The 16,272-nt window shown below is 38.2% G+C and overlaps 2 protein-coding genes across 2 annotated transcripts; one reads left to right on the top strand and one right to left on the bottom strand.

Moving 5' to 3' along the window:
• The first annotated feature begins 4,090 nt into the window (after positions 1-4,090).
• On the top strand, positions 4,091-9,227 carry MS3_00004732 (uncharacterized protein). Its single transcript, XM_051212698.1, has one exon. The coding sequence runs from the start codon at positions 5,635-5,637 to the stop codon at positions 7,249-7,251; it is 1,617 nt and encodes a 538-aa protein (XP_051064034.1). The 5' UTR covers positions 4,091-5,634; the 3' UTR covers positions 7,252-9,227.
• Positions 9,228-10,975: 1,748 nt separating this feature from the next.
• RIC1_2 (WD40 repeat protein) lies at positions 10,976-13,499 on the bottom strand. The gene is made up of 4 exons (XM_051212697.1): positions 13,272-13,499; positions 12,934-13,234; positions 12,788-12,897; positions 10,976-11,102 (listed from the first exon to the last, which is right to left on the bottom strand). The coding sequence occupies exons 2-4, from the start codon at positions 13,040-13,042 to the stop codon at positions 11,004-11,006; spliced, it is 318 nt and encodes a 105-aa protein (XP_051064033.1). The 5' UTR covers positions 13,043-13,234; positions 13,272-13,499; the 3' UTR covers positions 10,976-11,003.
• Positions 13,500-16,272: the final 2,773 nt, after the last annotated feature.

The raw sequence follows: 16,272 nt of genomic DNA, 5'->3' as shown, positions 1-16,272 counted from the left end.
CTTTCACGATATATACTGATCACAAACCCCTAACTAAGTCCTTGATGCACAATCATGATAAATATAGTCCGCGCGAAATTCGTCAACTAGAATTCATTTCACAATTTGCAGCTGATATACGCTATATTAAAGGCAATGCAAATGAGGCAGCAGATGCACTATCGAGATTAAATATCAATACCTTCTCGATCCCTGATATAGACTATCAAGAAATGGCAAAACATCAAAAGCTCGGTACGGAGCTACAAAAGCTTTTGCAGTCTAAGGAAACGAAATTATTATTCCAAAACATCCCCATAAACAACAAGGACACCTTAACTTGTGATACCTCAACAGGTAAAACTCGCCCTTTTGTACCTTTCGGTATGAGACGAAATATTTTTGGGAAAAACAGACAACTGTAAAACCGTCTAAACCTGCAGCAGAGCAAGCACCATTCAAACTACCTGCAACAAGCAACACTTCAAACCAAAGTTCAGCAGCAGCACAAACTACAACAAGATCAGGAAGAAGAGTACATTGGCCAGATAGGTATGTAGCAACCACTATATTTATCTAGACCAAATCCTGAGACTACTCTTATAACACATAAAAATCCTACTTTATTTTGATTACTATTTTTTTTATTGGCCCCACGGATCATCATTATGCTTACATTTTAACTTTATACAATTCATTAATGTTAAATATACACTTGTATATACGATATGAAACGTTTCAACACACAAGCTGTTATTACAATTTTACGCTTACTCATCATATTGAGTTGTACTTTCATTTTAAAAACAGTTCCGTTCTTTATCTCTTTGTCGAACATAGATGTTAATCCAATTTTTTTTGGTACATAAAAACATCAATGTTCTGGATGGGAGCTTATGTGGCAAGCCCATTTGGCTACTGTATCATTTATCTAGTCATTGTAACTCAGACTCAATTCACTATGTTAATTTCGGTGTGTATGATCGAAAGTATGTCTGTACATTAACGCTTAAGCTATCTTCCTATTGGTCTCAATGTTCAGATAATCGATAATCTATCCACACCCGATTAACTCTCAAATATATATGGATTTTTAACAGACTCACACACTCTCTCTGTTTCATCGTGTGCTTGCTCACCGTACGCTTGTGGATTATTATTATTCATTAACAATAAACTATCTCTATAACTGGTGTTCAGGCTTTTTAATAATCTCGAGTAAATTCGCAATTCTACTAGGAGATTAAGCCTACCTAAAATACTCAGTTACGGGATATTATTATTTGGAGTCAGATATTGAGGACATTATCCTCAACATTTTGGTGAACCGCTTTTAGAACACACACCATTCCTCTACGAATTCTGCTGCATACTCTCCAAGCGTATCTTAAAGAACTTCACATTGGAATTACTATTACAATTATTAACAATTCATTAACAGTCATAATAAATCCATCGATAACATTGTTCCTTTGGAATTATTGCTGTATATTCGCATATTTAAACCAAAAGTGACAGTTTTTCTTTTTGGTGAGTCTTATATATATTTCTTGTTGTTATTTTTGATTTCTCTTCATATTGTATATTACAATCCTCGGCTTATTATTACTATTGCTTCTTCGTATCATGGCACTTGATAATTCGCTAAGCCTTTCATCTAAATCTATTTCCGTGGGTGCCATCTCTGTACCTTTACCCATTTTTAATCCACGAAAGGCTGGACTCTGGTTTGCTCGTTTAGAAAGCTTTTTTGTAGCAAACAAAATCACAAACCAGAGTACGAGATTTAGTTATGCAAATTCACTGCTGCCAGATGACGTCATTGAACAAGTGCCGGATGTCATTTTTAAGCCGGATCCTGACTCACCATTCGATTGTCTAAAAGAGAGGTCATTCGTGTCACATCTCTCACCGACCAACAGACAATTGATCAACTTTTAGCCAACGTGGAGCTAGGTGACAATACACCGTCACAGTTAAAACGCCACATGACAAACTTATTAGGAAATCGGACAGTAGACAAACGTCTACTATATCAATTGTGGCTCAGACGTCTCCCTCAAAACATTCAACAGATACTAGCAATTGGAGACGAAGACGTTGATTTTGATAGACTAGCAGACATAGCCGACAGAATTTACGAACGGTCCAAGACTCACCTTGTATCTCAAATCCAATCAAGCTCAGCTGACGAGATCGCCGAGTTACGACGATCAGTTGATACCCTTACGAAACAGATAGCTCAGATCCAATTATTGAATGCCTCCCACAGCAAGCGTAGAGGAACATCCACAAGCCGTAGACGACGTAGTCCAAGCACTACTAGACACAACATTTGTTGGTACCATAGAACATATGGCAAACAAGCTAGAAAATGTACTCCGCCTTGTAACTTTGCAAGCACACAGAAAAAGGAACGTCAAGACCGTAGGTTAATGACGACTGCACTCACAGACCACAACTTTCAAGACAGTCGTCTATTATATGTTACAGACAAAAGAACCGGCACACAGTTTTTAGTCGACACTGGGGCAGAGGTTAGTGTAGTACCACCTACTGCACTCGAGAAAAACACACCTGACCCCAAACTAAAACTACAAGCTGCAAACAGGTCTGACATCAAGGCGTACGGCAAAAGGCGGTTGCAATTAAATTTCGGTCCTAAATCTAATTTTTCCTGGAGTTTCATCATAGCGGACGTCCTCGTTCCTATAATCGGCATTGATTTTCTGCAATTCCACAAAATACTGGTAGACGTCAGAAATAGGAAACTTGTCCTTGCCGAACAGAGTAAGGAAATTAGAGGGATTATATCAAATGAGACTTCCATACATTTATTAGTTAAACCTCATCATGAGAACGACAAATACGTCAATTTACTTAATCAGTTTCCAGATTTATTACGACCGAGTTTCAAACACGACAAACCGACGCATACCGTCGTACACCACATAAAGACAGAGGGTCCACCACTGTTCGCACGTCCAAGACGCCTTGATCCCTCTCGTCTGGCTATCGCAAAGAACGAATTCAACAAAATGATTGAGTTGGGCATCATACGCCCCTCCGATAGTCCGTGGGCATCACCGCTCCATATGGTACCTAAGAAAAACTCTCCCGAAGTTAGACCGTGCGGTGACTATAGAGCTCTCAACAGCCGGACCATACCAGATAGATATCCTCTCCCACATCTGCATGACTTCACTCATAGCCTATCTGACGTGTCGATTTTTTCAAAAATTGATCTCGTCCGTGCTTACCATCACATTCCAATTCATCCAGACGATGTTCCTAAAACAGCCATTACTACCCCCTTCGGACTATACGAATTCGTCCGTATGCCTTTCGGATTAAGGAATGCTGCACAAAGTTTCCAGCGTTTTATTGACCAAGTGGTACGGGGCTTACCGTTTGTGTATGCTTACATAGATGACCTACTGATAGCAAGCAAAGATGAAAATGAACATCTAACTCATCTGAAAATGCTTTTGAGAAGCTAAACGAGTATGGGTTAGCGGTCAATCCTGACAAATGTGAGTTCGGAAAACAATCCCTCACCTTTTTAGGTCACGTACTTGATAAGCAAGGCATTAAACCAGCTCCTGAGGAAACACAAGCTATCAAAAATTATCCTTTGCCTGATTCATTCAAGAAACTACGACGTTTCCTTGGGATGATCAACTTTTACAGACGTTTTATCCCTAAATGTGCAGACTTAGCAAAACCACTAACTGATTTATTGAGGGGACGAGCTAAATCATTAGCAATGACACCGCAAGCAATTCAAGCATTTGATCAGTTGAAAAGCGCTTTAAGCACAGAGGCATTACTCGCACGACGAAAGGTTGATGCACCTTTAGCAATAATGACCGACGCTTCTAACGTAGCAGTAGGTGCTGTACTTCAGCAACGTGTCAATGAACAATGGCAACCCCTTGCATTTTTCTCAAAAAAGCTAAACGCAACGCAAACAAAATATAGCACATTCGGTAGAGAACTGTTGGCTATCTACTTAGCCATCAAACACTTTCGCTACATGTTAGAAGGCAATTCTTTCACGATATATACTGATCACAAACCCCTAACTAAGTCCTTGATGCACAATCATGATAAATATAGTCCGCGCGAAATTCGTCAACTAGAATTCATTTCACAATTTGCAGCTGATATACGCTATATTAAAGGCAATGCAAATGAGGCAGCAGATGCACTATCGAGATTAAATATCAATACCTTCTCGATCCCTGATATAGACTATCAAGAAATGGCAAAACATCAAAAGCTCGGTACGGAGCTACAAAAGCTTTTGCAGTCTAAGGAAACGAAATTATTATTCCAAAACATCCCCATAAACAACAAGGACACCTTAACTTGTGATACCTCAACAGGTAAAACTCGCCCTTTTGTACCTTTCGGTATGAGACGAAATATTTTTGGGAAAAAACAGACAACTGTAAAACCGTCTAAACCTGCAGCAGAGCAAGCACCATTCAAACTACCTGCAACAAGCAACACTTCAAACCAAAGTTCAGCAGCAGCACAAACTACAACAAGATCAGGAAGAAGAGTACATTGGCCAGATAGGTATGTAGCAACCACTATATTTATCTAGACCAAATCCTGAGACTACTCTTATAACACATAAAAATCCTACTTTATTTTGATTACTATTTTTTTATTGGCCCCACGGATCATCATTATGCTTACATTTTAACTTTATACAATTCATTAATGTTAAATATACACTTGTATATACGATATGAAACGTTTCAACACACAAGCTGTTATTACAATTTTACGCTTACTCATCATATTGAGTTGTACTTTCATTTTAAAAACAGTTCCGTTCTTTATCTCTTTGTCGAACATAGATGTTAATCCAATTTTTTTGGTACATAAAAACATCAATGTTCTGGATGGGAGCTTATGTGGCAAGCCCATTTGGCTACTGTATCATTTATCTAGTCATTGTAACTCAGACTCAATTCACTATGTTAATTTCGGTGTGTATGATCGAAAGTATGTCTGTACATTAACGCTTAAGCTATCTTCCTATTGGTCTCAATGTTCAGATAATCGATAATCTATCCACACCCGATTAACTCTCAAATATATATGGATTTTTAACAGACTCACACACTCTCTCTGTTTCATCGTGTGCTTGCTCACCGTACGCTTGTGGATTATTATTATTCATTAACAATAAACTATCTCTATAACTGGTGTTCAGGCTTTTTAATAATCTCGAGTAAATTCGCAATTCTACTAGGAGATTAAGCCTACCTAAAATACTCAGTTACGGGATATTATTATTTGAGTCAGATATTGAGGACATTATCCTCAACATTTTGGTGAACCGCTTTTAGAACACACACCATTCCTCTACGAATTCTGCTGCATACTCTCCAAGCGTATCTTAAAGAACTTCACATTGGAATTACTATTACAATTATTAACAATTCATTAACAGTCATAATAAATCCATCGATAACATTGTTCCTTTGGAATTATTGCTGTATATTCGCATATTTAAACCAAAAGTGACAGTTTTTCTTTTTGGTGAGTCTTATATATATTTCTTGTTGTTATTTTTGATTTCTCTTCATATTGTATATTACAATCCTCGGCTTATTATTACTATTGCTTCTTCGTATCATGGCACTTGATAATTCGCTAAGCCTTTCATCTAAATCTATTTCCGTGGGTGCCATCTCTGTACCTTTACCCATTTTTAATCCACGAAAGGCTGGACTCTGGTTTGCTCGTTTAGAAAGCTTTTTTGTAGCAAACAAAATCACAAACCAGAGTACGAGATTTAGTTATGCAAATTCACTGCTGCCAGATGACGTCATTGAACAAGTGCCGGATGTCATTTTTAAGCCGGATCCTGACTCACCATTCGATTGTCTAAAAAGAGAGGTCATTCGTGTCACATCTCTCACCGACCAACAGACAATTGATCAACTTTTAGCCAACGTGGAGCTAGGTGACAATACACCGTCACAGTTAAAACGCCACATGACAAACTTATTAGGAAATCGGACAGTAGACAAACGTCTACTATATCAATTGTGGCTCAGACGTCTCCCTCAAAACATTCAACAGATACTAGCAATTGGAGACGAAGACGTTGATTTTGATAGACTAGCAGACATAGCCGACAGAATTTACGAACGGTCCAAGACTCACCTTGTATCTCAAATCCAATCAAGCTCAGCTGACGAGATCGCCGAGTTACGACGATCAGTTGATACCCTTACGAAACAGATAGCTCAGATCCAATTATTGAATGCCTCCCACAGCAAGCGTAGAGGAACATCCACAAGCCGTAGACGACGTAGTCCAAGCACTACTAGACACAACATTTGTTGGTACCATAGAACATATGGCAAACAAGCTAGAAAATGTACTCCGCCTTGTAACTTTGCAAGCACACAGAAAAAGGAACGTCAAGACCGTAGGTTAATGACGACTGCACTCACAGACCACAACTTTCAAGACAGTCGTCTATTATATGTTACAGACAAAAGAACCGGCACACAGTTTTTAGTCGACACTGGGGCAGAGGTTAGTGTAGTACCACCTACTGCACTCGAGAAAAACACACCTGACCCCAAACTAAAACTACAAGCTGCAAACAGGTCTGACATCAAGGCGTACGGCAAAAGGCGGTTGCAATTAAATTTCGGTCCTAAATCTAATTTTTCCTGGAGTTTCATCATAGCGGACGTCCTCGTTCCTATAATCGGCATTGATTTTCTGCAATTCCACAAAATACTGGTAGACGTCAGAAATAGGAAACTTGTCCTTGCCGAACAGAGTAAGGAAATTAGAGGGATTATATCAAATGAGACTTCCATACATTTATTAGTTAAACCTCATCATGAGAACGACAAATACGTCAATTTACTTAATCAGTTTCCAGATTTATTACGACCGAGTTTCAAACACGACAAACCGACGCATACCGTCGTACACCACATAAAGACAGAGGGTCCACCACTGTTCGCACGTCCAAGACGCCTTGATCCCTCTCGTCTGGCTATCGCAAAGAACGAATTCAACAAAATGATTGAGTTGGGCATCATACGCCCCTCCGATAGTCCGTGGGCATCACCGCTCCATATGGTACCTAAGAAAACTCTCCCGAAGTTAGACCGTGCGGTGACTATAGAGCTCTCAACAGCCGGACCATACCAGATAGATATCCTCTCCCACATCTGCATGACTTCACTCATAGCCTATCTGACGTGTCGATTTTTCAAAAATTGATCTCGTCCGTGCTTACCATCACATTCCAATTCATCCAGACGATGTTCCTAAAACAGCCATTACTACCCCCTTCGGACTATACGAATTCGTCCGTATGCCTTTCGGATTAAGGAATGCTGCACAAAGTTTCCAGCGTTTTATTGACCAAGTGGTACGGGGCTTACCGTTTGTGTATGCTTACATAGATGACCTACTGATAGCAAGCAAAGATGAAAATGAACATCTAACTCATCTGAAAATGCTTTTTGAGAAGCTAAACGAGTATGGGTTAGCGGTCAATCCTGACAAATGTGAGTTCGGAAAACAATCCCTCACCTTTTTAGGTCACGTACTTGATAAGCAAGGCATTAAACCAGCTCCTGAGGAAACACAAGCTATCAAAAATTATCCTTTGCCTGATTCATTCAAGAAACTACGACGTTTCCTTGGGATGATCAACTTTTACAGACGTTTTATCCCTAAATGTGCAGACTTAGCAAAACCACTAACTGATTTATTGAGGGGACGAGCTAAATCATTAGCAATGACACCGCAAGCAATTCAAGCATTTGATCAGTTGAAAAGCGCTTTAAGCACAGAGGCATTACTCGCACGACGAAAGGTTGATGCACCTTTAGCAATAATGACCGACGCTTCTAACGTAGCAGTAGGTGCTGTACTTCAGCAACGTGTCAATGAACAATGGCAACCCCTTGCATTTTTCTCAAAAAAGCTAAACGCAACGCAAACAAAATATAGCACATTCGGTAGAGAACTGTTGGCTATCTACTTAGCCATCAAACACTTTCGCTACATGTTAGAAGGCAATTCTTTCACGATATATACTGATCACAAACCCCTAACTAAGTCCTTGATGCACAATCATGATAAATATAGTCCGCGCGAAATTCGTCAACTAGAATTCATTTCACAATTTGCAGCTGATATACGCTATATTAAAGGCAATGCAAATGAGGCAGCAGATGCACTATCGAGATTAAATATCAATACCTTCTCGATCCCTGATATAGACTATCAAGAAATGGCAAAACATCAAAAGCTCGGTACGGAGCTACAAAAGCTTTTGCAGTCTAAGGAAACGAAATTATTATTCCAAAACATCCCCATAAACAACAAGGACACCTTAACTTGTGATACCTCAACAGGTAAAACTCGCCCTTTTGTACCTTTCGGTATGAGACGAAATATTTTTGGGAAAAAACAGACAACTGTAAAACCGTCTAAACCTGCAGCAGAGCAAGCACCATTCAAACTACCTGCAACAAGCAACACTTCAAACCAAAGTTCAGCAGCAGCACAAACTACAACAAGATCAGGAAGAAGAGTACATTGGCCAGATAGGTATGTAGCAACCACTATATTTATCTAGACCAAATCCTGAGACTACTCTTATAACACATAAAAATCCTACTTTATTTTGATTACTATTTTTTTATTGGCCCCACGGATCATCATTATGCTTACATTTTAACTTTATACAATTCATTAATGTTAAATATACACTTGTATATACGATATGAAACGTTTCAACACACAAGCTGTTATTACAATTTTACGCTTACTCATCATATTGAGTTGTACTTTCATTTTAAAAACAGTTCCGTTCTTTATCTCTTTGTCGAACATAGATGTTAATCCAATTTTTTTTTGGTACATAAAAACATCAATGTTCTGGATGGGAGCTTATGTGGCAAGCCCATTTGGCTACTGTATCATTTATCTAGTCATTGTAACTCAGACTCAATTCACTATGTTAATTTCGGTGTGTATGATCGAAAGTATGTCTGTACATTAACGCTTAAGCTATCTTCCTATTGGTCTCAATGTTCAGATAATCGATAATCTATCCACACCCGATTAACTCTCAAATATATATGGATTTTTAACAGACTCACACACTCTCTCTGTTTCATCGTGTGCTTGCTCACCGTACGCTTGTGGATTATTATTATTCATTAACAATAAACTATCTCTATAACTGGTGTTCAGGCTTTTTAATAATCTCGAGTAAATTCGCAATTCTACTAGGAGATTAAGCCTACCTAAAATACTCAGTTACGGGATATTATTATTTGGAGTCAGATATTGAGGACACTATCCTCAACAGATCTTACGAAATACTGCAAATCCTGAACTTCGACAAGACAAATGAAAGCTCGAATCTTAAGTTGTTGTAATGTAAAACAGATTTAAGTGGATCACAAAATATTTAATTGTACAGTAAATGTATTACTTGTTTACCACAAATAGCCACCTATTCGTTCAGCGGTTATGGTATTTACTGATGATTATAAAGAGTCTTTATTCAAACAGACTGGTTAAATCCAATTATAAATAATCATATTGAGCAAATACAAATTTCTTGTCAAACGATCATAGTACTTGTAATTTTACATGACTTATCAATTCTTGCTTTTTAGAGTAGCTTATAAGATTAACTAAAGTAAAACAATAAAATCCTTTTACTCAGATTGAGTGATTAAACCTAACGTAGGCGATCATTAGGAAGCTATAGATGTAGACTTTGGGTTGGCTGGAGCGGATATCCTAACTCTACAAAGGGTTAATTGTAGTCTGAATAAGTTATTGATAGCGTCAATGACTGACGTCGATTCAGAACTCTATAGGAACATTAGTTCCCTTAGAAATATATATGTGTTTAGCAAACGTGTGTCAACCACCACAAAACTTAGATCCGAGGCTTCCTACCAACAGCCTTTAATGATATTATATAAATGAAATGTTTAAGGTTTACATATATACTTATGACTTAAAATTCACATACTCCACATAACACTTAATCCCAAGCATAGTTAGCTCGTTTTGTATATCATTTTAAGCATAAACCTTAAACAATCGTTTTAAAAACTTTGTGATTTGGTGATTAATCATAATATTGGTGACTTCTAATTTTACTTCATGAACTCGTTTGCTACTTCAAGATATTTACTGAGGAGTTGAAGTCATCTAAATATACCTGTAGCTAACTCATTATATTATCTCGTCTGCATGATTTTCTGTGTAAATGTATCCACGTAATTATTGCTTTCATCATCAACCAATAATGCTATAACTACACTTAACTTGAATTCACATCATTTTAGTCTTCTATCTTATTGTTCCATTAGGTAACTTTTTTTCCTAGCATTTAATTGTATTTGATGTTATTCCTCGTTCATCTTCAACTTCTCTTTTGCTACGCTAATGTGAGGGGCATGGACTGGGATTAAAATGTCCTGAACTGTACAATAATGGTCAATGAGTCACCAGATTTATTATAAACAAAAACAGTTTTAGAACGTTCGATGTATACGGTTTTCCTCCTTTTGATTTCTAAATAAACAAGTATAACTGGCGATGCATGATTTTTCTGTTTCTATTCGCAAAATGAATATGTACACAGTATTTTATCAGTTTTTAACTCTACATGAATGTCGATTTTTTTATCTGAATACAGGACATGAATGTAACGGCATTTGTCTCTAATATGCATTTAAAACGATCAAATTAACATCATAAATACAATAAAATGTTCAGCAACAACTAGGGTTCACATTTTATTATGGAAATAGACACAACCTAATATGGGCATCATTATCACCCAAAGACTATTCATTTACTTTAAGGTTACTGCAGTTTAGTGCTTAAATGTTTCAAAGCTGTTTCTCACTGAAGAACCATCATAGAATCAAACATCCCAACCGTCAGTGAAAAAAAACACGTGTTACATCAATTGAAGATATATATAGTAATTATACTAAAGTTTGATAGTCATTGACTGCATCATTGTACAGTTCATAATATTCCTTAATGAGATGTAGAAAAGGGACATCAATACCAACTGCTTCCTTCTGAAAGTTTTAAAACAATTATCACAAAATATCATGTGTTTAATAAACGCGCGAAGAGATTTATGATGGTTTACGGTGAAACTTGAAGAAATGCCTGTAAAATATTCATGAAGTTTTGATCGCTGTTTATAGAGACAACCTACTGAAGTTAGTACCTCATTCTAAAAGAATCAAACATTCTAATGCAAGCCGTGAAGGCTGCGAAATTGCTTCTAGATCAAGACAGTCATCGACTTATTACGTTAAGGTAAATATCGAACATCTCGAGTTCCTTTTGCTTTTGGATCACTAATTTATTTTTCCGATGATTGCTTGTGAAATTTCGGGGAATCCACGTATGAACTCGATTCTAGAGAAAATTTGGGGCTATTGGGATTGTGGAAAAACAGATTATGGACAGCGCAAGAGTATGATTTATGGGGAATTTTATAAATATTTTGAACATTCAAGATAGAAATGGGACAATTGTATTGTTAGACACAAGAAACATCTTGAAGGAGGTAAGGTTAGTGCATCCTAAATATTTTAAAATGAAATTTCATGACATACGTTCGCGTACTTATTTCCACCAACAAAAAAGTAATTATTGACCCCTAAATAAGACCTCGAATTGTCTTATAGGTATACATACAAAACTCCCTAAAAATCACCCAATTTACTTACAATATTAAAAGATTTGTCAATCTCTGTAAGGCACCACAAAAGTCACTTAATCATTAGAACGGACACAAAATACTTTGGGACAAGTCAATCGCTCTCCAAGCTCCATTACTAAAATCTGTACCTTGATGCTGACTTTCGGGCAAAACACCGGAAAAATGCATGATACGTTTTGTTCGTAAAATCGAATATCTCTTTATATGTATCCCAAGTAGTATATATATCATAGAATGAGGCGAAAAGCAGTTTACGTCTGTCAGTTTTTTGTTACCAACGCTAGCGAATATAACCGACTAGATAACAGAGATAAATAAAAAGAACGCTTCTAGCAAAAGATCAACTCATTGCACACATTCGTACATCAGTTAACAGTACTTGATCTTGATGACCATTGTATACCAGTAAAGGTTGCTAACTCTGATTAAACTCGAATAATTCAACACTTCGAAGGTGTAGTCGTGAACACAGGCAAATCCTTCTGCCAGTATTTAATGTATCGAAAATAATTATCATAGAATAATAGTGTATGTATGTACATTCGGGCATTCAGAAATCCATACTTCACAAATTTTCCATTAGCTATTACGGATTCATTGGAATTTCGAATGGGTCGTTGTGTAGTGGTTCTAAAACCTGAATAATTTTGATATTTTATCTTTTGAATTGTTTTGGATTCATGTTTGCACTCTTTTAAGTACCAGTTATCATCTTTCCATCACTATTCTGCTTTTTTAGTGAGATACTAACTCTGATATGCTCATCCTTGTACCCTTTAGATTTTCATCCTGGCTGAGTTATTTTACTTCTCCACTTTCTTTTAAATAAGAAATTCATCTGTTGGATATAAACCTGCTAACAACTGGCATTTATGGTAGCATATCAGACCAGATAGATGAATGTATTAAAAACTTAAACTCCGAATGACTCATGATATGGGAATACATATTTAAAAGATGTTTTCTGAATCAGTATGTACTACGAATGGTGCACACTAGATGCCATATAAACCGAAAATAAGGACTTACAGCAGAAGTTTCGAAATACGGAATGCCTAGATCATCCGCTAACCCTCGGGCTTTTTCCACATTGTTGATATGCTTCTCTTTCAGGTCTGTTTTATTCCCCACAAGAACGACTAAAAGCCAGGTATATGATAAGAAAGTACTCTTACCCGGTATACGTATATTATTAGGTTTCCGTAATTCTCTCAGGGTAAGCTTTGCACTGGAGAAACTTTCCTGGTTAGTTACATCAAAAACAACAACGATAAGGTTGGTCATATTAATCTACCCTTATAAAAATAATTAATGTCCTACATAATGATTCATGGGATCCTGAAAACTTCTTTGCCTGGGATATTATATAAGAACAATTCCTAGGAAATAAGTTCTTTACTGTTCACTTTACCGCACGATGCTGTCATCCACTTCTGGTATTGTCATTGTTTTTACAGCGAATTCAACCGTCTTGGACTGGAGTTCTTAATGTTATTTGAATAATCATAGCTACCATAAGGTAGTTCTTTGGGAAGTCCCGGCCACCACTACAAAATGATTGAACAATTGATGTTTTTCCACAATATGGGCTTCCTAAACACTTAAATACGATCACTGAACACCAACCAAGGATATGACATTTTGCTCTCAAACATTCGTGCATTTTTCGAAAGTTACCGTTGTGATGCTACGACAACCAATGACCTTGAACTACTTTTCGGTCAACGAAAAAGCCGCCTGTGAAAATAGTTATGAAAATTAATACAGATATGACCATTGTTACGAGCTGGTGCAAGTCACCTGGTTTCTTTGGGCTAAGTTTTCAGGTCTTGTTGGGGACGATAGATCCCCAAACTCTTATTTTAAATTTTATCGCATCGATCAACTTATTGGTTAAATGTTTAAATATTTGTATTGGGGTCAATTGATGAACTGATCGATTAAATGTTTGAATAGCAGTCAGTTGATGAACCTATCAATTAGATGTGCAAATAGGTCAATTGATGAACTATCAATTAGATGTGCAAATAGGTCAATTGATGAACTCATTGATTAGTGTTTAAAAATTTTCTATGACAATATCGATTGTAAATATTTGTATAAATACGCTTGCTTGCTGCTCTCTTGCTCGCTTGCTTGCTCGCTCGCTTCTGGCTGTTGTAGAATATATTTTCCATACCAAGCCTGGACTTCCTCTCTGGATAGCGGGTCTGGGACGCGTCAATAGTTAGATCACTGGTCTTTGGTCACTGAGTATTGTTCTCGTTCGCAGTTTAAGTGAACTCGTGAAGTTCCAAACATAACAATTTGGCGACGGTGATTTCGGAAACATGGATCCTTCGAAACTTGAATTATTACTCGAGCAGCAGATGAAACTTATTCAAATGTTAGCAGATGCAAAGCTTACGTCTAATACCCAATCAAGCAGTTATAATCCTACTACTACTGCACCATCAGTTGATGGTATCGCTAACAGTATTTCCGAGTTTCATTACGATCCAGAATCCAATGTCACGTTTGATATGTGGTTCCGACGTTACGAAGACTTATTCAAATTCGACTTTGCTAATCAGGATGATGCTTGGAAGGTCCGCTTGCTGCTTCGAAAGTTGGGTCCTAGTGAACTAGACAAGTATTGCAACCTAATCCTGCCTTTAAACCCACGCGATCGTTCATTCTCCGACACTGTCCAGTTATTGAGCCAACAATTCGGAGACAACTCCTCACTATTCAATGCGCGTTACCGATGTTTGAAGCTCACTATGAACGAAGATGATGATTTTCTCACACATGTGGGTAACGTCAACCGAGAATGTGAACGCTTCCGGTTGAAGTCGCTTACCGAAGACCAATTTAAAGCATTCATTCTCATCTGCAGCCTTCAATCGCAGAAGTTCAGTGATATTAGAACACGTTTGCTAAGTCGATTGGATCAAGACCCAAAACTAACTCTTAATGATATTGCAAACGAATATCAACGTCTAATCAATCTACAGCGTGATACTACAATGGTCCAGCGTGGTGGTTCAGATCGTTCCGGAATTCATGTATTACAACAACCACACAACTCGCATAAATCTGCCCCAGCGACATCTAGTTCAGGTCGACAGACAAAAAAAAATCCTCTTGCTCCATGCTGGCACTGCGGTGCATGGCATTTTGTTCGATACTGTCCATAAAAGCAACATCGGTGCAGGAAATGTAATTCGGTGGGTCATAAAGATGGGTTTTGTCAAAAAAATATGCCGAGCAGCTCCAGAGGTACCAGAAAACCTACGCCTAGATCCAACGCGAATTCGTTGAGTTTAATAGCAAGCTGTGAGAACTCAACCCCAGTTGAGAGGAAATTTATTACCCTTAATATTGATGGGCATCCATCTAGATTGCAAATAGATACAGCATCAGATGTCACTATCCTCTCTCGTAAGACTTGGACCAAAATGTGCAGCCCAAACTTGCAGCGTACAACGCAAAAGCCTCGTACTGCGTGTGGTAATTACCTTCACCTCCTAGGACAAATGGAATGTACAGTTACTTTCCGTGACTTTACATTTGTTGGGGTATGCTACATAACGCCAGCCGATCTAAATTTGCTCGGCTTAGATTGGTTCGATCACTTAAATTTAGCTGATATCCCGTTGAATACCATATGCAACCGGGTATCACAACCCCAACTACGATAACAACCACACGTCTTGGAAGCATGTACAAGGAACCTAATGACGGAGTTGTCAACCAGCGAACACCATACGGCCGGCGAAGATGTAGTTATTACCTCCCTATTGACAGAGGACTACGCACAGTGTCAGCAAGCAGCCAAGTGTAACTCGGAATTACTGCCGGTCCCATGGCCACAGCCTGAGTATCCCTGGTCCAGGATACATATCGATTTCGCAGGCCCAATTAATGGAATCACCTATCTAGTCGTTGTTGACGCCCTTTCGAAATGGCCAGAAATTGTGCCCGTCACGCCACCAACGACAACCCAAACGATGCAACTTTTGACAGAGATGTTCTCTCGCAACGGATTACCGGATATAAGCGTTTCCGATAATCGTTCGCAATTCATCTCAAGTCAATTTCAAGAATTTTGCAAACGCCTATCGATCAAGCATTTCCACTCTCCGCCTTACCACCCACAGTCAAATGGACAAGCAGAAAGATTTGTGGATACATTCAAGAGAGCTCTAATGAAGTCGAAAGGGAGGGGACGCCAGTAGAAACACTGCAGAATTTCTTGTTTGTTTACCGAACAACACCTAGTGATATGCTACCACAGCAGATGTCCCCGGCAGAGATCCTGATGGGAAGGAAATTGAGGACGATCCACAGTCTCATGTGCCCAAGAACCACACCACCACCATCTCAGACCAAATCTCAGAAGCTTCCAGCGTATGAGGTTGGATGCCCTGTGTTCGCTCGAGACTACAGAGTAAATCGTGGTCCTTGGATCGAAGCACGTGTGGTTGGAAGACTAGGCCAAGTTATGTACAAGGTAAAGGTGGGAAGAGACA

The sequence above is a fragment of the Schistosoma haematobium genome, assembly GCF_000699445.3.
Source record: "Schistosoma haematobium chromosome Unknown HiC_scaffold_279, whole genome shotgun sequence".
Classification (NCBI taxonomy): Eukaryota; Metazoa; Platyhelminthes; class Trematoda; order Strigeidida; family Schistosomatidae; genus Schistosoma; species Schistosoma haematobium.
This window is presented reverse-complemented; position numbering and strand designations above follow the sequence as displayed.

What these genes read in the sequence shown, in the direction of transcription:
- MS3_00004732 (XM_051212698.1), top strand. Translation starts at nt 5,635, where the DNA reads ATGGCACTTGATAATTCGCTAAGCCTTTCATCTAAATCTATTTCCGTG.
- RIC1_2 (XM_051212697.1), bottom strand. Translation starts at nt 13,042, where the DNA reads ATGACCAACCTTATCGTTGTTGTTTTTGATGTAACTAACCAGGAAAGT. An exon ending in TAATAATATACGTATACCGG is followed by an intron (nt 12,898 to 12,933) that starts GTAAGAGTACTT and finishes CCTGGCTTTTAG; the next exon opens with TCGTTCTTGTGGGGAATAAA. An exon ending in CGTATTTCGAAACTTCTGCT is followed by an intron (nt 11,103 to 12,787) that starts GTAAGTCCTTAT and finishes TAAAACTTTCAG; the next exon opens with AAGGAAGCAGTTGGTATTGA.